The following is a 26,348-nucleotide window of genomic DNA, read 5'->3' as shown; positions in this document are numbered from 1 at the left end:
AGGAATAAAAAGGAGGGTCAGAGTGCCCTTCCTGTATCTGATGTTTCTCAAGGGCCTTTAATGTAAAACAGAAGCAGCAAATTTTGGGGTAACATGCTCTGAACTCCTCCTGTCTTGTTACCTTTGTTTGTAAGGTCCAATTGTTCTTCCTGCTCATTTCTGCCCATCATTCAAATCCTGTCCTCATGCTAGCATTTACCCTGCTGAGTTTAACTCATGGGGTTCTTGCCATATGCATTACATAACTTGTTACTTCCAAAATATGCCCTCTTGTATTGTGAATATCTGTTAATGTATTCATCTTATCTCCCCAACTAGAGTACAAACTCTTTAAACACTTGACTCATTTGGTAAATATTCACAAATGCGTAGTTTTAAAAATGCATCATTTTAGATGCTGAAACTAGTATGCAGACTGTCACCAACGTAGTCACTCATACTAAGAGTACTGGAGTTAATGAGAACATTATAGTATAATTAAATTGAATGATTGTTATATACTGGACATAATTCTAAATTTCTTACATATATTATTTAATTCATGACTTTGTTATCATCCTTCATGGTTTTCTTTCTTTCACATCCCATATTTAATCCATCCAATTCAATTGACTGTACCTTGAAAATAGACCTGGACTCCTCCTACTTCTCACCAAATTCACTAGTACCATTCTGGTTCCAGGCTCCATCATTTCTCTCCTCATTACTGCATTAGCCTCTCAATAGGTGTATTCTTAAAACAGCACAGTGTAGTCTTTTTAACGTTTTAAGTCATACTTCTGTTCAAAATCCTGAGGTGGTCACTGACTTCACTCAAAATAAAAGACAAAGTTCTTTGTGGCTGACAAGATACTATGTGATCTGGGGCGCCTGGGTGGCTCAGTTGTTGGGCATCTGCCTTGGGCTGAGGGCATGATCCCGGAGTCCTGGGATCGAGCCCCACATCAGGCTCCTCCGCTATGAGCCTGCTTCTTCCACTCCCGCTCCCCCTGCTTGTGTTCCCTCTCTCGCTGGCTGTCTCTCTGTCAAATAAATAAATAAAATCTTTAAAAAAAAAAAAATCCTATGTGATCTTCCTCCTCCCTCCATAACATGAACCTCGTCTCCTGCTACTCTGTACCCTGCTGGTTCCCACGCCAGCCAGGCTTGTTCTTACACAAACACCTAACAGATCCAGGGCCTTGGCTTTTAGCTTTTCCACCTGCCTGGAACGCATCCCTAGTTAGATGCAGCTAACTGCCCTCTTTTAAGTTGGCTCAACTTTCACCTTCCCAGTAAGTCCTATCTTACCCTTTAATTCTGCCACTTGCCCTTCTACCTACTCTGAATCCTCCCTACTTTTGGAATCCTCTCAATCTCTTAATTTTTTTTTTCATAGCACTTACCACTTTTTAACATACTGTATAATTTTTTTTTTTAACCTGTATATTGTCTGCTCTACCCACCCTATGTAAACTCCAGGACAGTGATCCTCATTTCATTCATGGATGTATCCCAAAGAGCCTAAGTCAGTGCCTGCTACACAGGCATTCAAGAAGTACTTAGTGAATGAATTTGGAAACTTGATTTTCTTTCTGCAAGGCCACGGCTCTTCCGTGAGGTGCCTTAACCGGCTTCTCAGCTTCTGTGCTACGCAAAGGGCCAAACCCCAGGAGCTTCGAGGTCAGGGGGGCTAGTTCCAGACTTAGATTTATAATACAGAGGAGATATAAGGTAAAAAACAAAAAACACTAAAAGGTGCAGTTAGTTTTTTGCATGTGGCTAAGGAAGTAAAAGCAAACTTCTTCTCCCTCCGCAACAAAGTGTTTCAATCTGCAGCACAAGTGACTTTGAATATTCTCCTACCGAAACAAATCCCAGGCCGCCTCACTCGTGCTCGGCGACGCCGACCCTGCCCTTCCCCGAGCGGCTTCAGTGCCCTCACTTAGGTGGTCAGGCCGTGCCTACACATCGTTCTTTTCTGGGCCCCGAAGTCCCTGTCACCGGGACAGCGTGCTGATTTGGCGTATCCTCCCCGGCCAAGCGACCTGCAGGCAGTCGCAAGGGTCGCAGCGCCCGGCCGCTGACAGGCGGCGAGGCGAACACCCGCACGAGGCCCCGGGGCGCGTCACGGCGGCCGCGGCGGCGGCTACGGCGGCGACTTCCCGGCTCCCGCCCCCGCCCGCCGCACGCACGCGCACTGCGCCCGCCATGAGGGTCGCTGCTCTGATCAGGTAACGCGGCGCCGGAGCGGCCTTCCTCCTCCCCTGCCAGCCTCTCATCCTTTCTTGCTGATGGGTGCGAGCTGCAGCCCGCGCTTTCGGCTGCGCGGAAAAGAGAGTGTTTGTGCGGGAACCGCGTGTCGGGGGGTCCAGCGGCTCCCCCCCCCCCTCCGGCCACAGGAAGAGGCGGAGTTTTCAGGCCATTGCGCGGTCCGGCGTGTCCCGGGGCCCTGACTCGCGCTCCCCGTGTGTGCCTGTCCCCGCCTCTCAGATTTTTCCGGCCCCCAAACTTGGATTCACCGGGGGAAGTTTAAAACCCACCGATGTCTGGGTCTTCTGCCAGAGCTCTGGTTTCATTACTCTGACACGGCCCAGGGTCGCATTCTTAAAAAAAGTGTAATGGGCAGTGACGTTGGAGAGCCACAGCTTCACTCCACCTAGTCCTCCTCGGTAGTTCCTTCAGTCTTTCTGCTTGGTTCTCGGGGGCCCGCCTTTCTCCCGGGAATGTAAATAGCTCCAGGCCCCTCCCACTTAATGCCGCCTCTCTCTCACCTGCTTAGGGCAAAGGTGTGTTTTACCTTGTACAGGAAAGGGTCGCTTCCCTCGGGGTTAAAATGGAGTTGTATCAGTTTTATCCTAAACCCAGTTGCTTTTGCTGCAGACACTTACGTGCTTTTAGATTGACCGACGGTAACATAGTCTATTCCAAAAGAAGGTTGAAATCTATAGTAGCGCATGATATTTAGGTGTCTAAAGTTAAGTCCTAAGATAACCAAAGACAGGCCAGTTTAAATGTTTCCATATGCAGTCTGTAAACTGAAGCAAAAGTAAACGTAGTAACATTAGAAAGGGAATTTAGACCGCGGTACTTGAGTATTTGATGAGATTTGGACCTGTAGAGCATATCTGAGATACACCACAACCATGTTTTCTTCTGTAAGCCCATTGAAGATTTCGTAAACGTTTTTGTTTAATGCCCTATTTAATTGATACTAACAATAGTGACCTATTAACAACTATTGATGTAGCATTCTAATCCCTGGAATATTCCAGTTTATTTTACTTTGATGCCATTTTTAGGACTATAACGTCAGAATAATTATTGTTATTCAGTACATTTCCTCTGTAAACCAAGCGATTAATCTCTGACCACTGTGGTCTTCATGTGATCAACTAGACAAGAATAAAATGTAGTCCAGGAAATGAGTGATTCACGTCATACTCAATTGGCCAAAAGTTTAACCATTGAAATAAGACACACCAACTAAGATTCAGATCTTGGAAGGAAGAAGATTGCTGTAATCCATTACAGTAAATATTCAGTAATGTGCATATATTACTCTTATTATAAAAAAGCAAATTACTTAAAAACGGCAATGTTGGAAAATTCTTGCTAAATTGTAAGATCTGTATAAATGTTAGGAGAATGAATGCTATAAGTGTGAATATATGACAATTTATATATATGAATATGAATGCATACATAAAATACATTTATATGAATATACATTTGAATATATATGAATTTAGACTTAAATACAGTGAATCTATTTGTAATATATCTTGTGTTGTGTATGTATACTAAAATGAGAGATGGAATATGTTTGTATGCTCTAAGGAATATGTGAAACCAAGATTCTCACATATCTTTAGAACATAAAGAACATTATTCTCCTTATACACAAAAGAATTATTCAGTTTTACAGCTGAATGACACCTTGAGGATTAGCTAAACCATTCTCTAGTTTTATAATGAAGCATGTACCCAAGCACATTGAGTAACTTGGCTTAGTATACCAGAGTTGGGAACTAAAATTCTAATCTTTTATAGGACTTCTCATCTAACATATGCTTATGTACTTTGTAATGTTCTGAGAGGTGAGTAAGTTACTCAGCATTTCCCAAATCTTTTGTTCTTACGATCTTTGCTGGACACTAGTGTTCATAGAACAGTTTGGGAAGTACTGTGGGGTTGTTTTTCTAATAATTTAATTTAATTTATCTGAGAGAGAGTGAGCGAGAGCAGGGGCAGAGGCAGAGGAAGGAGACAGCCGGCTGAGCAGGGAGCCTGATGCAGGGCTCGATCCCAAGACCCTGGGATCATGACCTGAGCCGGAGGCAGATGCTTAACTAACCTAGGCACCCCTGGGAAATACTATTTTATAACCATGTTTGAAATTTTAGCATATTTTCAGATGAGTTATAAAGCTAAGCTCTGATTGTGGATGTATACCCGTTAATATTCTAAAGAATTAGAATTGTTGTATACCTGTTAATCTTTAATATTCTAAATATTCTAAAGAATTAGTCAAATCTTTTTGCCCTGAGAAAATAGAGCAGTGAAGTTCAGTAGGGGAAATTGTGGAAGACATATTAGGGTAATATCAGAGTCTGAGAAAAGGGAACATGATGTATAATTTCACTGTGCCTCTCAAGGTCTCCCCATGAGAAGTTCTAGAATGGTAGTTACTGATTGGATGTGGTAGAGGCAGAGAAATGTTGGGAACTAAAATACAAGGCAAAAGGGCCAGCTTCTAGGACAAGCAGTCTCTTTTTAAAAGTTTCTTGGGCTATGAATATATCTGACTGTTGCCTGGAGGTGCACTTGCAGATTTTAGGCAAAGATTAGAACGAATGGAACAGGAGGGAGGAAAAAGAGAGGCAATGATGATAAAGGAAGAAATACGTATGGTGAGAAGCAATAGAGTTTAATCCAAAATAGAGGTTGCCATTCAACCTTGTTATATATGAACTTTCCATAAAGGTTGCCGTTCAACCTTGTTATAGGTGAAACTACTTGTCTTGACTACGTGATTTGCCCCTGCCTTAAGTAGATTTGGTTGTAGAATTTAAAAGTTCCTTTCAATCTGTTTATTAGCATTAAGGCTCAAGCCTTAGCCTGCCATCGTATATATATATTTTTAACTTCATCAGTGTAATTCAGCATTTTGTTTTCTATCTCTACAGAATGTGAACCCACCAAGTACATCAAACTTTGTCATTAGATTGGGTCTCATATCTTTAATTTGAGCCTTTAGTTGGTGATGGTAGCCAACTGTTAGATTTCTTGTAGTAGAACAGAAGAGATTTTTTTCTACTTTTCCATAGAGAATTTCATCTAAGGAATATATATAATAGCTGTTTAGCTAGAATTTAAAATGAAATCATTTTTTTTTAAATTTTCAAAGCACTTTGTATATAAAGGAAAGCCACTATTATAAACCGAAGAGTTATCGTATTTTGTTTAGAGCGATCTTTGTTATAATGGCACGTAATTCCATAAGCTCTTATGAGTAGCAGCCTTAGACATTCAGATTCATTTGCTCAATTTGGTTATGCTATGGAAATTACTTGTTTTTTTGTATTTTAATTGTATAGAAGTCCCTCAAATATTCGGAAAAGTTGAATGAATATATTTTGATATCTAATGATTCTATGTTTAATAATTGTCAGTACCCTGATATTTTTCTATTTCTTTTTTAGTGGTGGGAAGGATAGCTGTTACAATATGATGCAGTGCATTGCTGCTGGGCATCAGATTGTTGCTTTAGCAAATCTGAGACCAGCTGAAAACCAAGGTAAGTGTATTCCTTTATTGGGAAGTTCTCTAAATGACTGGAACTCCAACTTCATAATTGCATTCTATTGTGTGCAGCGTGCAAAGATAAAAATGGAACTAATATATATTTAGCACCTAATTAGATGCTAGGTTCTATGCTAAATGTTTTTAATTACATATCCTTTATTCCTCGTAAGAACTCCTAGAGAGTTTTATTTGTAGTTTTATAAATTTGTCCAAGGTAGATAGCTAGAACAAACTTGCAGAGCTGAGACTTGAGCCCTTGATTCTCCTTACTTCAGAGTGTACTGCTGTTCCTCTAACACGTTTCCAAGTGTTGTAACCAACATACAGGTAAATAAGATACAACCTCTAGGAGCTTGGGAAGTAAGACACACATTGATAAATGATTCATCTTAGGTGTAAGCTAAATATGTAAGAGTTGAGAGAGGCATAAAGCAACACATTTCCACTTTTTATTTTTCTGTGATAACAAGGGCATCCACAGGTAATTCACAGACCTCATTTTAGCTGTGTTTCACTTTTCTTCCCAATGAAATTTCCCCCATCAGAATTTTTTTTCCCCCTGTGTCCTTGTCTGTGTCCAAGTTTCCTCTATGGATAAGTACACGAGTCATATTGGATTAAGAGGCCACCCTAATGATCTCAGTTTAACTCATTACATGTGCAGTGACCCAAGTTTCCAATAAGATCACATTTTGAACTGTGGATTTAGGATTCAACCTTCAACAATTTTTTTTTTTTATTTTTTTGAGATCTGACTGACACATAGCATTATATTCGTTTTTATCTGTACAACATAATGATTTGGTGTTTGTATATATTGCAAAATGATTACCACAATAAGTTTAGTTTCATCTATCACCACACCTGGGTGTACTTTTTTTTCCTAATTGGAATTTTTTAAAAAAGGAAACTATTCACCAATTTGCCTTTTATATCTTCTATTACACTTATAACTATAGATATTAACTGTTACAGTATAACAGGGAGAGATTAACACTTGTCTGACTTTAAACTGTTTTTCCACATGGCTCTTCTAGTAAGATCTTTTTATCATCCCCTTTACTCAGCTTTTTTCAAGACCATGCTTTTGCCCTATTGTTATTTTAGGATGAATTAAATGAGTTGTATATGTGAAAACGCTAATTAGAGTTCTTGGCATGAAGTAAGCATCCAGTAAATTTAGTTCAATCTGAATCTAGCGCTAAATATGTCCTTTTTTTCTTTCTTCCTTCCTTCCTTCCTCAAGGCTGCCAGTCCGTTGAATTTTTGTTTTTATATCATTTAACAGTTGTTGTCTATTTATTTTGTCTTTGATTTTTATCCCCAAGTAGATTGCTTATAAGATTCTTGAGAGGAAGTTCATATCTTCTATGTTTCTTTAATTGCACCTCAGCACTTGGAACAGCTCTATGCCTGTAATAGGCATTCACTCAGTTACTGGCGGACAGATGAATAATGACCTAACTAGAATTAGGCCTGGAAGAGCGAGCAGTTGTTTCAGTCAGATATTTGAATTTTCTTTCCTTCACAGTTAAGACCCAGGTAATGCTGGAATTGAAGTGGGAAGATAGAAGTTAGAAATATTTTATAGGAAGAAATAGAAAACAGGTCTTATAGAGGGCCAAGGGTAAACACATACTCTATGATTTTGCACTAGGATTTCAATGATGAATAATAATAGCATTTTAGAAATGAGGTGTTTGGAAAATGACCTCCTTTTTCTGACTTTAAATAATAAAGAGAAAACTCTTTGACTAAGGGCAAGTGGGAACTATACTGTAACTTCTATATTATAAAAGAAGAAGCAGAATTTTGTTGTAGGCTTATGTTCTGTTATCAAAGGAAAAAAAATTCCCTTATTTCTTGTGACTAATCAGGCAAGTAGGTTTTTTAAACTTTCTGTCTGGGAGGTCTTGGTATTTAAAAAGCAGAAGTTTATATAATATATAGTACATACAATGATATAATTTCCCTCCCGGGAGTTTCGATCTTGTCTTAAGCTTTTCTACTTGAATTATTATAGTTACTTTGTAGTGAATCATTAATGTATAATCTTCCATGCGCTCATGGTTCACTGGCAGAATGGGTAAGATGATAAGCAAAGTGTATCTTTAAATTATACCTCAGAATGGTATGGAGACATTTACTTCGAATACTGTTAGTGAGAAAAAATTCAATAGTAAATGGAATTAAAATCTTACGAAGTAAAAGCTGGAAAATCAGCTGAAACTAGAGTAATTGTAGTGAAAGAGAATAGATGGCTGTGGGCTAGCAGATGGAAGGGGTTTAGCTAATCTTGATTTAAAGTCANNAGGAAGTTGGTGATTATTGAATGTTTCATTGATTGACTTCTTTCCCCCCCCAAACATGTTGTAAAAGGAAACTTAATGAGGAATGACTGGTAGAGAGAACTTTAGTATAGAACTGGTTAAAGTGAATTCATGGCACTGGGTTTTCAATGGGTAGTCTGGAAAGGAATTTATTCCCATCAGTGGGGATAATGTGAACTTGTCATAAAATTCACAAAACCATCTCTTTAAATTTGTAGTAGGAACTTTTGTGGCATGTTAATTGAGGTGCTTCAGGCAACAGTGGAGCCTTTTGGTTTTGTTTGATCTCATACCACTGTTGCAGTGTAGGTTCCATTCATACGAGTTCCGTTGTGGTTAGGACTAAATGGAGCCTTAAAGGAAAATTGTTTTCTAGGTTTCTGAAGTCAGTAAAATGTTGTTGTTATTGTTTTAAGATTTATTTGTTTATTCTAGAGAAATAGAGAGTGAGAGCACAAGCATGTGACTGGGGGGGTTGCATGGGGGGAGTTGGAGAGGGAGAGAGAATCCCAAGCAGACTCCCCACTGAGCATCGAGCCCGACAGGGGGCTCAAGACTGAGGCTGACAGGAGGTGAAATTAAGAGTCAGACGCTCAACCCACTGAGCCACCCAGGCACCCCAGTTAGTAAAATGTTTTAATTATTATGCTACTATCAGGAGGTTTCTTGCTAAGAAGCTCAGAGTTCTTTAAATATATAATTTCAGTTGTATCAATATTCTTTAAAAGTAATACATTTAAAGATCCAGTGTGTCTGAGATGAGGATAAGCGGAAAGGTTTTTAGGTGACTTTGGCTATATCTCTACTTCCTACTGTGACCAGGAATAGACAGTTACATAATAATAATGTGAGTACATGGAAGCCAGTCTGATGTGTGGGTTGGGTTCAGACTTGTTGGCCAAAATGTGATGGGATATGATGATGGTTTTGATTACAGAAGAGGCCCTTAAAATATCAGTTTTTCATCCCTTTTTATAGGTTATCCTTCATACTCACATTCACTGGATATTCTTGGCATATATATGTACACACACGCACCCGTACATATATGTCAAACAACTTGTTTTGTAACCTTTTTTTTTTTACTTACTAACATATTCTGAACATCTTCCATGTCATTAAGTATTATCCCATCACAGCATTTCCTAGATATCTTCTTTGAAACACAAAACCAGATGAAATGTAAGTCTTCTAAGGGTACATAAATTTCAAAGATGGTTCATACTCTCTCATACTTAGCCTAGGAAGAATTCAGCAAAGACACCTACTTACCGTGTTTATCCCCATTTTTAATAAACCTATTTGACCATGGAATCCTTTTTTCATCCAGTCTATTAATATCTCATGGGATTCCTATTCTACAGAACATGCTTTAGAAAATGCTCCTTCTTCATTTGCAACAACATGGATGGGCCTAGAGGGCATTATGCTAAGTGAAATAAGTCAGACAGGGATAGAAATATTATATGATTTTATTTATATGTGGACTCTAAACAAATGAACAAATACAAAAAAACAGACTCCTAAATACAGAAAACAACTAGTGGTTTTTGGGGAAGTGGGCGGGGGAATGGGTAAAATAGATGAAGTAAGTTAAGAGGTACAGACTTCTATTTATAAAATGGGGTTGTAAAGCACAACAATGGGATTATAGTCAATAATATTATAATATTGTTGCATGGTGGGAGATGGTGACTATGTTGTGGTAAGCACTGAGCAATGTATAGATGTCAAATCAATATGTTGCACACCTGAAACTAATATTAATGGTTGCATAGTATTTCATTATATGAATACATTATAATTTTTAGTGAATTATAAGTAATGCTATGATGGATATCTGCAAATAATATTCTGTTCATTCATGATTCTTTTTTTCTAAAAAGTAAATGTAGAAGATCAAAAGTCTGTTCTAGTATATTTGTAAGATTCCTTATATCATCAAAAAGTCGATGTAACTCATCATTTTACCTGTATCAATATTTGTGGAATCTTGCAAAACCAGTGATTGTGTTATTGCTTAGCTTATGTTTCTGTATTCATTTTTAACTGCTCTAACAAAATTGAATTCCTTTTTCTTTTTTTAGATAAACGGTTTTGTTTAAAATGTATTACAAAACTTACGAGTCCACCTGAGTCATGGTGATTTATTATTATTTTTTTAATGAGATGAAATTGGTATGTAACATACTAGTTTCAGGTACGCAACATAATAATTCAATATTTGTTTAAACTACAAAGTGATCACCACAATACATCTGCTTACCATCCATCACCATACAGTTGACCACCTTTACCCATTTTGTGCATTCCCTTTCAATTCCTTTTCCATAACCACAAATCTATTCTCAGTGGTTTTGGTTTTATTTTTTGTTTGTTCATTTGTTTTGCTTTTTAAATTCCACATGTAAGTGAAATCATTTGATATTTGTCTTTCTCTGTCTGACTTATTCCACTTAGCATAATGCCCTTGTATGTGGCAGTATGTATGCCACATCTTCTGTATCCATTTGTCCATTGATGGACACTTACATTGTTTCCATATCCTGGCTATTGTAAATAATGCTGCAGTGAACATGGGGATACATATATCTTTTTGAATTAGCATTTTTGTTTTCTTTGGATGATTACTAAGAGGTGGAATTGCTGGGTCATATAAGTGCCAGTTTTAATTTTTTGGGTAACCTCCATACTGTTTTCCATAATGGCTGTATCAGTTTACATTCCCACCAGTAGTGTAGGAGGATTCCCTTTTCTCCACATCCTCTCCAATTCTTGTTATTTTTTGCCTTTTTAGTAATTACCATTCTGGCCAGTTGAGGTGGTCATTGTGGTTTTGATTAGCATTTCTCTAATAATTAGTGATGTTTAATATCCTTTCACATGCCTGTTGGTCATCTCTATGTCTTTTTTAGAAAAATGTCTGTTTAGATCCTCTGACCATTTTTATTTGGATTCTTTGGGGGGGTTTTTTGCTCTCAAGTTGTATAAGTTCTTTATATATTTTGGCTATTGACCCCTTATTGGATATATGATTTGCAAATATTTTCTTCCATTCAGTAGGTTCCTTTTTCATTTTGTTGGTAGTTTCTTTTGCTGTGTAGAAGCTTTTGAGATTGGTGTAGTCCCACTTATTTTTGCTTTTGGAGTCCAATCCAAAAATTCAATGCCAAGACCAACGTCAAAGAACTTACCATCTGTGTTTTCTTCTAGAATTATTGTGATTTCAGGTCTTTCATCTATTTTGAATTCTGATTTGTCCAAATATTTAATCTATTTTAAATTCATTTCATATATGGTATATGTAGTTTCATTCTTTTGAAAGTGGCTGTCCAGCTTTCTCAACACCATTTATTGAAGAGACTATCCTTTCCCCAATGTATATTCTTGGCTCCTTTGTAGTAAAGTAGTCAGCCGTATATGTGTGGGTTTATTTGTGGGCTCACTATTCTTTTCCACTCATCTATGTGTCTGTTTTTATGGCAATACCATATTGTTTTGATTATTATAGCTTTGTAGTACCTCCTTGTTTGTTCTTCTTTCTCAAGATTGGTTTGGCCATTCAGGGTCTTTTGTGGTTCTGTATAAGTTTTAAAATTATTTGGTCTAGTTCTGTGAAAAATGTCATGGGAATTTTGATAGGTATTGTATTGAATCTATAGATTGCTTTGGGTAGTATGGATATCTTAACATTGTTAATTCTTCCAACCTATGAGCATAGAATATCTCTCCATTTATTTGTGTTCTCTTCAGTTTCTTTCACCAATATCTTTATAGTTTTCAGTGTGCAGGACTTTCACCTCCTTGGTTAGATTTATTCCTAGGTATTTTATTCTTTTTGATGCAATTGTAAATGGAATTGTTTTTTTAATTTCTCTTTTTGGTGGTTTGTCATTAGTGTATAAAAATGTGACAGACTTCTGTATCCTGCAACTTTTCTGAATTCATTCATTAGTTATAATAGTTTTTTTGTGGAGTCTGTAGGGTTTTCTATATATAGTACCATATCATCTGCAAATAGTGACAGTTTTACTTCTTCCTAATGTAGATTTTTTTTCTTGCTTAATAGCTGTGACCAGGGCTTACAGTATTATGTTGAATAAAAGCGATGAAGGATGGCAGGGTGCCTGGGTGGCTCAGTTGGTTAAGCATCCAACTCTTGGTTTTGGCCCAGGTCATGATCTCATGGGTTGTGGGATCAAGCCCTGTGCTGGGCCCCATGCTCTGTGTGGAGTCTGCTTGAGATTCTCTGTTTCTACCCCTCTCTCCGCTCATGCTCTCTCTCTCTCAAATAAATAAGATCTTTTTTTAAAAAGTGATAAGAATGAGTGTCATTGTCTTATTCCAATCTTAGAGGAAAAGCTTTCAGCTTCTCACCATCAAGGATGATATTAGCTGTGGTCTTGTCATATGTAGCCTTTATTATGTGGAGGTGCATTCCCTCTATATCCATTTTGCTGAGAATTTTTATTATAAATGGATGCCAGATTTTGTCAGTGCTTTTTCTGCATCTGTTGAGGTGATCATATGATTTTTAGCCCTCATTTTTAAGATGGTGCCTCATGTTAATTAATTTGCAGATGTTTAACCATCTTACTACCCTGGAGTAAATTCTACTTGATCATGGTGTATGTTCCTTTTAATGTACTTGATCATGGCGTATGTTCCTTTTAATGTGTCGTTGAATTCATTTGGCTAATATTTTGTTGAGCATCTGTGTTCATTAGGGATATTTGGCCTGTTATTTTCTTGTTTTGTGGTATTTTTTTTTTTTAAGATTTTATTTATTTATTTGACAGAGATAGAGACAGCCAGCGAGAGAGGGAACACAAGCAGGGGGAGTGGGAGAGGAAGAAGCAGGCTCCCAGCTGAGGAGCCTGATGTGGGGCTCGATCCCAGAACGCCGGGATCACGCCCTGAGCCGAAGGCAGACGCTTAACCGCTGTGCCACCCAGGCGCCCCTGTTTTGTGGTATTCTACTCTGGTTTGTTATCAGGGTAAAGCTGGCCTTGTAAAATGAGTTTGGAAGTGTTCTTAAGTTTTTTTTGGAGGAATTTGAGAAAGATAGGTATAAAATCTTTTTTGAATGTTTGGTAGAATTCGCCAGTGAAACCATTTGGTCCTGGACTTTTGTTTTTTGGGAGGTTTTTGATTTCTGATTCAATCTCCTTACTAGTTATCAGTCTCTTCAGATTTTCAATTTCTTCATGATTTAGTCTTGGAAGACCATATGTTTCTAAAAACATCCATTTCTTCTACATTGCCCAATTTGTTGGCATATAATTGTTCTTAGTAACTCCTGTGGTCCCTTGTATTTCTGTGGTATCAGTTGTAACAAGTCTTCTTTCATTTTTGATTTTATTTATTCGAAGTCTTCTTATTTCTTTGCTGAATTCTAGCTAAAGTTTTGTCAATTTTGTTTATCTTTTCCAAGAACCAGCTCTTAATTTCTTTGATCTTCTCTTTTGTCTTTTTAGTTTCTTTTCATTTATTTCTACACTACTCTGCATTGTTCCCTTACTTCTAGCTTGGGGCTTTGATTATTCTTTTTCTAGTTCCTTAGACGTTAAGTTAGATTGTGTATTTGAGATTTGTCTTGTTTCTTGAGGTAGGCCTGTATTGCAATGAACTACCCTCTCATAATTGCCTTTGCTCCATCCTGTAGATGTTGGATTGGTATATTTCCATTTTCATTTGTCGCAAGGTATTTTTTGACTTCCCATTTGATTTCTTTATTGACCCATTAGTTCAGTAGCATGTTGTTTAATCTCCACCTTCTTATGATTTTTCCAGTTTTCTACTTGTAATTGATTTCTAGTTTTCATACCATTGTGGTCAGAGAAGATGCTTGATATTATTTCAGACTTCTTAAATTTATTGAGTTTTTTTGTGGCCTAACATGAGTTCTATCCTGGAAAATGTTCCATGTGCACTTGAGAAGAATGTGTGTATTCTGCTGCTTTTGGATGGGATATTCTGTTTAAATCTATCAAGTCCATCTGGTCTTATGTGTCATTTAAGGCTGATGTTTCCTTGTTGCTTTTTCTCTCTGGATGATCTGTTTATTGATGTAAGTAGGGGTATTAAAGTTCTCTACTATTATTGTATTGATGTTAATTTCTCCTTTGGGTGTGGTAATATTTGATCTGGTGATATTTATATAATTAGGTGCTTCTCTGTTGGTGCACAAATATTTACAAATTTTATATCATCTTTTGGGATTGACCCTCTTATCATTATATGATGCTCTTTGTCTTTTGTTACTGTCTTTGTTTTAAAGTCTATTTTTGTCAGATGTAAGTGTAGTAATACCACTTTCTTTTTGTTTACATTTGCATGGAATATCTTTTCCATCCCTTTATTTTCTGTGTGTGTCCTTAGATCTAAAGTTAGTCTCTTTTAGGCAAAAGAGATGAGTCTTGTGATTCGCTTTTTTTTTTTTTAAGATTTTATTTATTTGTTTGATGGAGAGAGAGACAGCCAGTGAGAGAGGGAACACAAGCAGGGGGAGTGGGAGAGGAAGAAGCAGGCTCCAAGTGGAGGAGCCTGATGTGGGGCTCGATCCCAGAACACCGGGATCACGCCCTGAGCTGAAGGCAGACGCTTAATGACTGAGCCACCCAGGCGCCCCCCGCTTTTTTTTTTTAATAAATCCATTCAGTCACACTGTGTCTTTTGATTTGAAAATGTGGTCCATTTACATTTAAAGTAATTATTTATAGGTATATAACTTATTGCCATTTTGTTAAGTTTCCTGTCTTTTTGTAGTTTCTCTCTGTTAATATCCTCTTTTCTTGCTGTCTTTCCTTGTGGTTTAATGCCTTTTTTTAGTGTTATATTTAGATTAATTTCTTATTTTGTGTATCTACTATAGGTTTTTTGTTTTTGGTTGCCATATATAACAGTCTATATATAGTAGTCTGTTCTAAGTTGATAGCAACTTTAATTTGAATGCATTCTTAAAGCTATATTCCCTCCCATTTCATGTTTTTAATATTATGTTGTATATCTTTTAATTTTGTATATCCCTTAACTATTATAATTATAGTTAATTTTTCTACTTTTGCGCTTTAGCCTTTAAGCTGATTTTATAAGTGGTTAATTCACTCCCTGTACTATATATTTGCCTTAGCCCATTAGATTTTTACTTGCATATGTGTTCTAGTTATTAGATAGTGCCTTTTCTTTATACCCTAAAGAAGTCCCTTTAAAATTTCTTATAAGGCCAGTTTAATGGTGGTAAATTCCTTTAGTTTCTCTTTTCTGGAAAACTTGTTATCTCGCCTTCAGTTCTGAATGATAATTTTGCTGGGTAGATTATTCTTGGTCGGAAGTTTTGTTTTGTTTTCCCTTTCAGCACTTTGAGTATATTATGATACTCTCTTCTGGCCTGCAAAGTTTTTGCTGAAAAAACAGCTGATAGTCTTATTGGGCGGGGGTGTGGGGGTTCCCTTGTATGTAACTAGTTGTTGTTTTTTTCTTGCTGCTTTTGATATTCTCTCTTTATATTTACCTTTTGATATTTTAATTATAATGTATCTTGGTACAGATTTTTTTTAGTTCATCTTGTTTGGAACTCTCTTTGATTTCTGGACTTGGATGTCTGTTTCCTCAGGTTAGGGAAGTTTTTAGTCATTATTTCTTAAATAAGCTTTCTGTTTTTTCTCTCTTCTCCTTGTGGAACCTCAGTAATATGACTGTTATTACCCTTAATGTTGTCTTGTAAGTCATTTTAGCTATCTTCATTTTTTTTTTCTGTTCTTTTTGGGTGAGTTCCATTGCTTTGTCTTATAGTTCACTGATCCCTTTTTCTACTTTGTTTGCTATCAAACCCCTGTAGTGTGTTTTTCAATTCAGTTATTGTGTTCTTCAGCTCTGTGAGTTCTGTTTAGTACTTTCTTATGTTTTCTGCCTCATTGTTGAAGTTTCACGGTGCTCATCCATTCTCTTGAGTTTGGTGAACATTTTTATGAATACTGCTTTGAACTCTTCACCAGGTAAATTACTTAACTCCTCTTCATTAAGATGTTTTTCTGATATTTTTTCTTGTTCTTTCATTTGGAACGTACTCCTCTGTTTCTTCATTTTGCTTTCCTCTGTTTGTTTCTATGTATTAGATGAAACAGCTACCTCTTCCAACCTTTAAGGAGTGGGCTTCTTTAGGAGATGAACCTTGTTGTTAAGCTTTGCCCTTGCTCTTGGTTGTCGCTTGAACTTTTGTGATTGTCTAAGTAGACTGATTTATTCTTGATAGGTCTCCATTGTTGAAGGTGTGCCAAGACCTGTCAGTGTTCTAAACAGAGTGATATCAGTCAAGACCTAGTTTGAGGCTGACTGGAAACCAGATCATCAGGCAACAGCTTTTAAAGAATGCAAATATATACATTTCTGTGGGGCCACAAGTGTAAACTCTGCTGCCAGACCAGGAGATGTGGAGGTGTCCCCTGGGCAATAGTTACAAAAAGCAGGGCTTCAGGCAAGTGTATAAGCTTCTTTCCGGGAGGTACCAGTGAGCTATGACAAGGCCAAGGGGAGGGTTCAAAGAAGGTGTCTTCTTGCCTGTGGTCCCTGAGAGCACCTCTGTAATCTCTAGATATGTGACTAACATGAAGCCTGTCCCTCAGTTTGAAGCTCCAGGACAAGTAGACAAGGAGGACTTGGGATGGGTTTCAGTCTGCTGTCTGTGCAGTGCTGTGGGTTTGGTAGCCTGTGCAGAGCTGTCTTTCTGATTTTTATAGTCCTGTGAGGCCCAGAAATAGAAGCCCCTCTGGCTACCAGGTTGTGGTAATCAAGGGATGTCCTTTGTGTGAACTGTGCTTGGTGGCCAGCTTTAGTGACGCTGCAGGAGAGTGCTAAGGGTGAGCTGTTCATGGTTTTAGTGAGGCAGGGGAACAGTGCTGGGTGCAGAGCACGCCCATGGCTTTAGCAAGATGTGGGAGGAGCACTGGGGTGGGACATGCCCACAACTTTGGCAGTGGAGGAAAAGTGCACTGGAGGTGGGGCTCACCCATGGATTTACCAAGGCCAGGAAAGAGCACTGAGGGTGGGGCATGCCCATAACTTTAACCATGTAGGAGAAAAGTGTTGGAGGCCAGACACCTGCACTTGCCACCAGTACTAGCAAGGTAGAGAGAGATGGACAGTGGGAAAATGGTGCTTTCCATCTCCAAAGAAAGTCCCTACTCGTCCCTGCCCCTTCAGCAGACACTTTTACATTAGGAAATGAATCTGCACGTTTAATCCAGTCAATTCTCAAACTGCTGGCTTTGTGCTGCATCCTGGGAGGAGTGAGTCATTGCACAAGCTCCTCAAAAGGAGTGTCTCAGATCCCTGCAGTAAACCCCAGTCCCTCTGGGTGTATGCCCCTTTGGTTTTCAAAGCCAGATGTTTTGGGGGCTTGTCTTTCCAGTGCAGGTCCTACAGGGTTGGGGTGTCAGATGGCATAAACTCCTCATTCCTCAGAGAGAGTCTTCAGTATTGTGAGATACCTCCCCGTTGTAAGTCACTGCTGGGGTTTGGGGTGAGATTGAGTCTTGGCTTCTGCCACCCACCTTGATGTGGCCCTTTTATCCCTTGTTGTGGAGGGAGCTATTCAGCTAGAATTCAACAGGAATTATTCCATATGTAACTGTAGTTTTAGTACATCTGAGGAAGGAGGTGAGTTCAGGTTCTTTTTATTCAGCCATCTTGGACTGCCTCATAATTTATATATTTTTATAGATCTTGTTGAAATACTGAATATAAAATATATCAAGAGCATGTAACTTATTTTTACAAATATTTGTCACGTGTTAACCAAGTAGCTATTTAGTTAAGAAAGGTTTTTTTCCTACAACTCTAGATGACTTTGTAAATAACCTTGAATGATTTGAGAAACATTTATGTAATAAAATCTTTAATTGAATAAACTAATCAAAATTTATTGGCTCTATTATTCTCTTTAAACATTTATTGTATATAGTTTTAAAAATTTATGTGTATTTGTAATTAGCGGTAGGGATGACTGGAGCTGATGTGAACTGGATGCGGCTATGGACAAATGTGCAGCTCTTCCACTTGATTTCACTTCATAAATGCAGAGAGATACAGTGTAGTAAGTCTCTAGGCAGGAAAACTTAGGTGGACTTTCAAATCTCCTTTCTTTTTCACTCTGTTTTACTGATTATTTCCACTTTCATTGTTGCAGTGGGGTCAGATGAACTGGATAGCTACATGTATCAGACAGTGGGTCATCATGCCATTGATTTGTATGCAGAAGCGATGGCCCTTCCCCTCTATCGCCGCACCATACGTGGAAGGAGTGTGGATACAGGACGAGTGTACACCAAATGTGAAGGTGACGAGGTGGAAGATCTCTATGAGCTTTTGAAACTTGTTAAGGTATGCCCAGTGACCAATTGCATTAACTGAATTATTTAGTAATACACAATTAACAACTGTTAGTAGCCCAACTATTCTTTGAAAAGATACTTTGTCTTATTGGGATAGAAAGGAAACTTACTGTGCCTTTATATTAAGTATGATTTAAAAACAAAACTTCTGATACAGTTTGGCATTCAGGATTGTCAGATGATATTTAATTAAGTTTTCCTTAGGATTTTGTAGCTGATGACCTTTTAATCATTTTTTTAAAGCAAATACTTACTGAATGCTTACTATGTGCATGGTATACAGTTCTAGGCACTGGACATAGGGTAATGAACAGATCAGACAAAGCCGTGTTCTGCTGGAGCTTACTTTCCAGTGGAAGCACGTAGACAATGGACAGACAAGAAAATCATATGCTTGGTGGTAAGGGGTATTATGGAGAAGAATGAAACAGTCAAGGTGATAAGGAGCGATGACAAGGGGTGGTCAAGCAAAACCTTTCTGGTATGGTGAAATTTAAATAGACCCAATAAAAGTGAGAGACTGAGCCTTGCTTAAATCTAGTAAGAGAGGTATGAATTAAATACTTAAGTCCCAGTACATAAGAGTTTAGCAGCCATTGTGCATTTATTCATTGTTAATTTTTCTAAAAAGAAAATTTAGGAGAGCAAAGTATGGGGCTCATATATCTAATAGATACTATATTCAGTACATGTTAATTCATGGAGATTATTTTATATTAAGCCATTATCTTTTCATTCTCATTGATAGTTAACTATTTGAATACATTCTGTATTCTTCATAATATGATTTTTTTTCAGTTATTCAGTCAATTCATACAAGACATATCTAATGAAATAGAGACTTTAAGCCAATAAATCCCACTTGTCTTAGAATATTTTCACAAAGGAAAGAAAGATTACTGTCCTTTCTGCCAAGGGACATTGCATTTCATTTTCTTATTCTTCAGAGAAGCTCAGCTTTTCAGAAGTTATATTATGAACTAATGTCATGAAAATTTGCTGGTCTCAAATAGCTACCTCAGTGTTATACTTTAAATTTGATGCTGATCAAAACTTAATACCAATTAAGGATTTTGATTAAGAAAAATATATGAAGGACTTAAATTCTTTCAAAGTTTGCTTGATTAAAATATTTCTCATTTTGTATGTCAGCACATTTTCATTTTTATTTACCCTTAAAAAACAAACTGATGGGAAAAATTTTTGGAATAATGCCATAATTTACTGTTTAGTTATGGATAGCATAAGAAGTAGATTATTTTTCAAAGGAAAGTGCAGGGACCTCCTTTCTTTCCTGTGGGAAGATACATACTAGTAACAACTATTTTGATTATCAAACAAGGGAGAAAGGCATAAAAGTTCCGCTTTAGATGGTCTTCTCTATACAAATAAGATCTTGACATTGTTCACTTTAAGGTGTAAAATACTGAGTGCAAAGTCTGCATTTTTAGAATTTCTTTTCCAGGGTACAAAGAATTGGGTAAAACGTTTTTAGCATAAACTGATATTACAAAATGGTGGGACTCACATGAGAAGTAATTGGATTGCTTAAAAATCACTGATAACTGATAACTTTGGAGAAGCTATGTGATAATAACAGCCTTCCAAGAAAGGGAAAGATAATAAATTACTAATCAATTTAATTAAAAATGGGCAGATTAGTAGTAATTAAGAAGAAATTTCCCTTCCGATCCATGCTGTCTTTGGAGAAATGGATGCTTTGCCATTATCTTTATAGTAACCGTCAGTTACGACATAAATTAATGCTAATGTTAAATCTTGACAACTGCTTTGGAAGTTCGTACATGATAATTATAACTATAGTTGAAAGAGATGTTATCAAGTTGTCGGGAACTAAATAGTTCCTTCTTTTTCTGTATAGAAATATTAATTTTACTATAGGATATTTTAAGGGCATAAATATTAGAAATATATTGCTTTTGTGGAAGATATTGTATAACCAGGCTTTCATAGTTAAATCCATTTGTGAAACACTGGGGTAAGGATTCCAATAGAGGTCTTATATATTCTGACAAATAATTGAGTAATTATGGAAAAAAACGAATCTAGAAGAGCTATAATTCTTCAAGTTAGTGTTCACTCATTCTAAGGAAAAGATGGAATTGCGTTTTTTAATCCTTTGAATATTAATGAGCATTGGAAGCATTTAGATTCATTTTCAATGTAAACGTTTATTTATAACAGGTTGCAGTTTTGTGACTTTTATATGTAAGTCAATCTTTTGTTTTTATGTCTCTTTTTTCCCCAAAAAAATTAGAGCTTATTTTTGAGTAGGAGATGTTAGTTTTTGCAAAGTGTGTAATTGACTAATTACTGAAAAGAAGTCACAATGACTTGGAAGAATTTATAGAGATAAATTTCCTAATTATTTTGTAGAAGTTTTGAAAACTAGTGGAAATGTAATAAGCCTTTATATCTCACAGATTCCCAGGTGGTTATGACAAGTAGATACATATGTATATCTCAAGGTTACAAGATAACCTGGTTTTCATATAGCTAGCCTTTTTTTATTCTTTAGGATTTATTTAATATTAAAATGTCCCCATGGTTTTCAACTGGATTAATTTGGCATATATATATAGATAACTTGGATTATTTCCTGGAAATACAGTCATTTTCAAATTTTTTGTGTTTTCTTTTTAAGCCATGGAAGAAATGTAATCATTACTGAAGGATACATGTAAACACCATGTCCCTATGGAGAATATATTTAAGGACTAACACATTCATTCTTTCTTCAGTGGTTTGGAGGCACTTCTTACTGTTTTTGGTATCTTCCTTTTTCTTGGTTATTTCCTCTTTTCAGTAGAGTCCATCTTTAAGAAAATTCCTTTGAAATCCTTACATTTTGACAATGTTCTTTTTCTGCTCTCACATTTGATGGATACATTGGTTGAACTTAAAATTTTAGATTGAAAAATAGTTTTTCCTCAAACCATTGAAGATATTGCTCCATGGTCTGCTAGCATTTTGCTGATGAGAAATTTGATGCTGATGTGATTTTTGTTCTTTTTAGCTGAGTCGTTTTTCCTCTCTGTTAACTTTTATGATTGTGTCTTAATGGTTGGTGTATTGAAATGTCACAACAATGCATTGGATATTGAAGGTTGCTTCTCCAGTATCCCTTCTGAAGCTTCCTATTGAGTGGCAGCATGTCCTGTCCTCTTTCCCATAATTCCAGGTGAAAGCCACTCACAACATGGCATTCTCCTGATTATAGCGATTGGATCGGTGATGGTTTTGTTGACCTATATGTACCAAATAGAATGAAGCCTAGGATGATGGATGGTTGGCAGAAGATAAACACTTTTTCAGTATAGAAGGATGTGTGGATGTAAGACCTAGAATTGCTATGGCTTTTTGGTTTCGGATGGAAGAAAACCTGATGTCAGATCTGTCACAAAAAATAGCAGAGCCAATAGAATTGTAGTTTGAGGATGGCTGTGTGAAATCCTCTTCCTTTACTTGTTTGATAATTTGCTCTCCTGATTCTCTCGATTCTCTTTTTCTGGTACTCTTACTGATCAGATGTTAGATCCTAGATTGAATCTTCATGTCTCTTGTCTTTTCTCACATTATTTTCTACCCTTATGTCATTTTGTTGTACATTATGTGAGATTTCCTTTTTAAATACCCTACTTTCTTAGCAATCATGTTTTCGGTATTCAATAACATTACTTGTTTATTGATTGTTTCTTTTTTGTAACAGCTTATTTCTCCTTCTATAGATGTAAGATCCTTATATCCCTCTTAAAATACAAATTAGTTGTTTTAAACATTATCTTTTGTTTCCTAAAATATTAATGTTTTCTTTAGGGTCTTTTTTCTCATATTTTTTTCTCTTTCATGTTGTAGTCCTTTCTCAACTGTTTTGGTTGCTTATTCGTATCTAAGAATAAGGCAAGCGCAAAGCTGACTGAACATTTTGATTTTAGAGTTTTTCAGCCCCACATCTTATACTTGTTATACCTGGAGTTCAGGATAATATAGCCTAGTTTGTTTTCTTCCTTGGCTTTCTTCTCTTAAATGCAAATAATAGGTTGCAGTTTCTTATGCTCATTTATCAGTCATTGTTCCTTGATCTGCCGACTCAAGAAATTTATTGAAGTCTTTTTGCCATTGATGTCTGCCCCTGCCTGCCCCACATTCTCTTTGTTTTCTAAAGGTTATACCTTTGTTTTCATTTTAATGAACTTTCTTCATCCAGAAATCTGTGTTAATTTCTTTCTAATGGAATTCATTTCATATTCTTCCCAAAGTTGAATATTCAGTTTCAGTCTTCCTCTTCTAATCCTTGGTACTTTTCTTCTCTCATATTCTTTTTCTCACTAAGCATTTTATCTTGGTGTTGCTGACCTTAAATTCCTTAATTGACACTTGTGTTGTAATTTGAATACAATAATAAATGAGTAGTTGTCTTCGTTTTTTTAAATAGAATGTTTACTATTGATACAAAAGTTTATAAATAACTGACTGATTTTTTTAAACTAGACTTTAACTTAATATTTATAGAAAACATCAGTTGCCACTTTACTGTTTGTATTAGTCAGATGTAGTTTGATTACAAGAGTCTCCTTCTTGGTTTGTCTCTTTTTTGCTTTATTCATTTGTTTTGTTTCTTAAATTCCAAATGTGAGTGAAATCATATGGTATTTGTCTTTCTCTGACTGATTTATTTCACTTAGCATTAGATTCCCTAGATCCATCCATGTTATTACAAATGGCAAGATTTCATTTTTTTTATGGCTGAGTAATATTCCATTGAATATATTTGCCACTTCTTCTTTATCCATTCATTTATCAATGGACACTTGAGCTGCTTCCATAATTTCACTATTGCAAATAATGCTACAGCAAACATAGCGGTGCATATATCTTTTCAAATTAGTGTTTTTGTATTCTTTGGGTAAATATCCAGTAGTGGAATTATTGGGTCATATGGTAGTTCTATTTATAGCTTTTTGAGAAACCTCCATACTGTTTTCCACAGTGGCTGCACCAGTTTGCATTCCCTCCAACAGTACACAAGCATTCCTTTAAGAAGAAGAGAATTTATTGACAATAACCTAAAGATAAGTTTGGCTTCAAGTAAACTAGATACAGGCCACAAATTATATAATCAAAATCTTTTCCCCCACCCATTTCCATCTCTTCTATTTTCTGTTGATTCCATTCTCTGACTAGACCCTTGTAGTCAGAAGATGGCTCCTGGTCCCGTTCTTCCTGGTTCAAATCTAGTAGGAAAATCTCCAGTCTTTTAAAATAACTTGAAGGAAAACCCAGTTGTATTTCATTGTCACTTAGTCGCCTGACTTGTATCATCTGTAAGCCACTTGTTGGGAGATGATTTCATTTGACTGGATAGGCTTAGGTCATGTGTCATTCCTGGAGCAAGAGATGGAGTCATGATTACTGGAACCATATTTTACTATGGTTCTGTGGGAAGAATAGAACCCATTGGGGGAAAGTGGGTCTCCAAATACAAAGCAGGCTGTTGCTGGTGGAAGTGCAAACTGTGTCAGGCAGGTGAAAAGCAGCAGGTTTCCTGAAAAATACATAGGTTTCAGCTGCTTACAAACTTGGGCACCATCCTAAATGGCTCTTCTTTCAGTATCTCCCTCCCACCTTTCCTCCATCTCTTCTCTCCCTCCTTCCCTTTTACCCTCTTTCAAAAATAGTTGATCATCGGAACCACAACAGTGAGCTTATACTCTGGGACTTGTATTCAGTGACTCATGATTTCTCCACCTTAATATTCTATAGGCATGATAAACTCAACAAGTTCAAAATTTACTCATTCTCTTTCTTCACAAACTTGCTCCATTTCCTATATTTCCCTCTTAGTTAAAATCATCCTCATTTACCCTATCACCTGAGTCTAGCCTGGAGCCTCACTACTGGATTTCCACTTTCTCTCAGTTTCCATGCCAACCACCACTATTAGATCTCTAGGACTTGTCGATATTGCTTCCATGACTTCTGATATCTGACCCTTTGATCTCATTCTCACCATTACTGGTTTTTCACCTGTAGTGTGCAAGAGGCTCCTAACTTGTCAACTTGCCTTCAGTATTGCTTTGTGTACCATTCAGCCCTTCTACTATATTGTTAGAAATACCTAAATAACCCAGTATTAAGATAAACTACAGACACATTAGCCTGACACAAAAGACTCTTCAAGAAGAGACCCTTGCATTCTTACCTGTCTGATCCTGTCGTTCCCACACAAATTTCTGGGTTCAAGTTATAATGAACTAATTAGGTTTCTAGGAGATTGCTTTTCATGTCTGAATCTTTGCCTGTGCTTTTCCATACTCTTATTTCTGTGCTGAAGAACCTCTTCTCACCTCATACCCTTCTATGAAATTGTCTCTAATTTATTTACTTCCTATCTTTTCCTTTTTTGCTTGTCTATACCTCTACTGTTTTTCTCAGGACATTGGTAGGCTTGCTTATGTGACTGTCTTTTGCTAGACCGTAAGACCCTCAAAGAAATAGGCAGTACTCTTCATTTTTATATCTCTAGTGTCCAGCAATATTTCTGGCAAGTAGATGACTTTTAAAGGATTGTTGAACAAATTAGTCCAAACTTTAACAAATTATATTTTATATAATAATTTATCTAATTCAGGGAACCACAACACTGTTACAAAATATGTGTAAAACCGTTGGTAAATTCATTTTGTTTTTGTTTTTCCCCTTAAAAGCTTACATGGAATAGGCATCATTGTGAAACTTTGCAAAATAAGATACTCTATCAGGTTTGGCAGTGTAACCACTAAGTGTACTGAGAATAATTTCCAGCTGCAGAATATTTTATAAAAATGCTGAACAGACAGTTTTTCAAATTATTTTTGGTATTTGCATGTTAGAAAACGTGCTTATTATGGTGAAAAATTGCTCTCTGGATCTCTTTTCACCTTGGATCTTGGTGAAGAAAACCCTAGATGGTTGGGTGGCTTGAAGCAAATGTAAAGGATTTGAAGTGTGAGGAACATGTAAGAGGGTCTTAAGATTTTCAGAGAGGACCCAGACATACTGCTAATTAAATAGGCACATAGCCCTATACAGATTGCTCCTGGCTCTTCAGCATTGCACAGCTTGCCTCAAGCCCTGTCAGTTCCCAAGATTTTGGACATTAAACCTGGTCCCTTGGCACAAGAAATGTTTTGCTAGTATCGATTCTGGACCCCAAACAGAAGAGTTGGAATTAGCACAGACAAGTGTCATTTCGACTCCCAGGTGCGATTTTATTGAGGCTGTTGTCGCCGGCCCTTCAGACAATAAAGTCAAGCATGCATAGAAAGCACATGATGGAAGATCTGTCTGGAAATAAAATGTTGGATTATATTTGTCAGTTATTGTAGTTTGTAAACTTATCACAGATGTAGAGTCTTCATCTGTAGATTCCCCCAAAGCCTAGAAAATGTGACTCCCTCATGTAGCAAAATGATCACCTTTCTCCGCTTGGTATCACTGATAGTGTGTGTATATTAAACATGCACATGTATACTTTATTTTTTGCCTGATTCAGTGCCTCTCTATAAATTCACTAGTTGACTTTTATGTCCCTATATTCCTTTCTTCTACGAACTATAGATTTCTATCTTAACATCTACTCTATATATTTTAGAGTATGTTGGGTATTTTTGACCTGTCTTTCAAGCCTCTGTTGTCTGTGTCCTATTGACATTTTGTCCTTTTTCCTGACTAGTCTACCATTTATTTTGTAAGAAACTTTGTAGATGTCTACTTTGGAGTCGTGTTGTCTAGGACACCAGATGTATGTTTCTGTCCTATAGTCTTTTACTTCATCTCT

At 36.8% G+C, this 26,348-nt stretch overlaps 1 protein-coding gene across 5 annotated transcripts in view; it reads left to right on the top strand.

The window, feature by feature from the left end:
- Positions 1–2,106: 2,106 nt before the first annotated feature.
- The window catches only part of DPH6 (diphthamine biosynthesis 6), a 160,978-nt gene continuing 136,736 nt past the window's right edge, over positions 2,107–26,348 (top strand). For 4 of the 5 annotated variants that reach the window (XM_040620434.1, XM_040620432.1, XM_040620431.1 and 1 more), the window contains exons 1-3: positions 2,107–2,213; positions 5,685–5,779; positions 18,304–18,497. In XM_040620434.1, coding sequence (XP_040476368.1) covers positions 2,191–2,213; positions 5,685–5,779; positions 18,304–18,497 — 312 coding nt within the window. In that variant the 5' untranslated portion in view covers positions 2,107–2,190. Of the gene's footprint in view, positions 2,214–2,524; positions 2,652–5,684; positions 5,780–18,303; positions 18,498–26,348 lie in introns of those variants that run through there. The other variant, XM_040620433.1, reaches the window with a different exon arrangement.

This window comes from Ursus maritimus, unplaced genomic scaffold (genome assembly GCF_017311325.1).
Source record: "Ursus maritimus isolate PB19 unplaced genomic scaffold, ASM1731132v1 scaffold_35, whole genome shotgun sequence".
In the NCBI taxonomy this organism is placed as follows: domain Eukaryota; kingdom Metazoa; phylum Chordata; class Mammalia; order Carnivora; family Ursidae; genus Ursus; species Ursus maritimus.
Note: the sequence above shows the minus strand (reverse complement) of the source record. Positions and strands in the feature narration are given on the sequence as shown.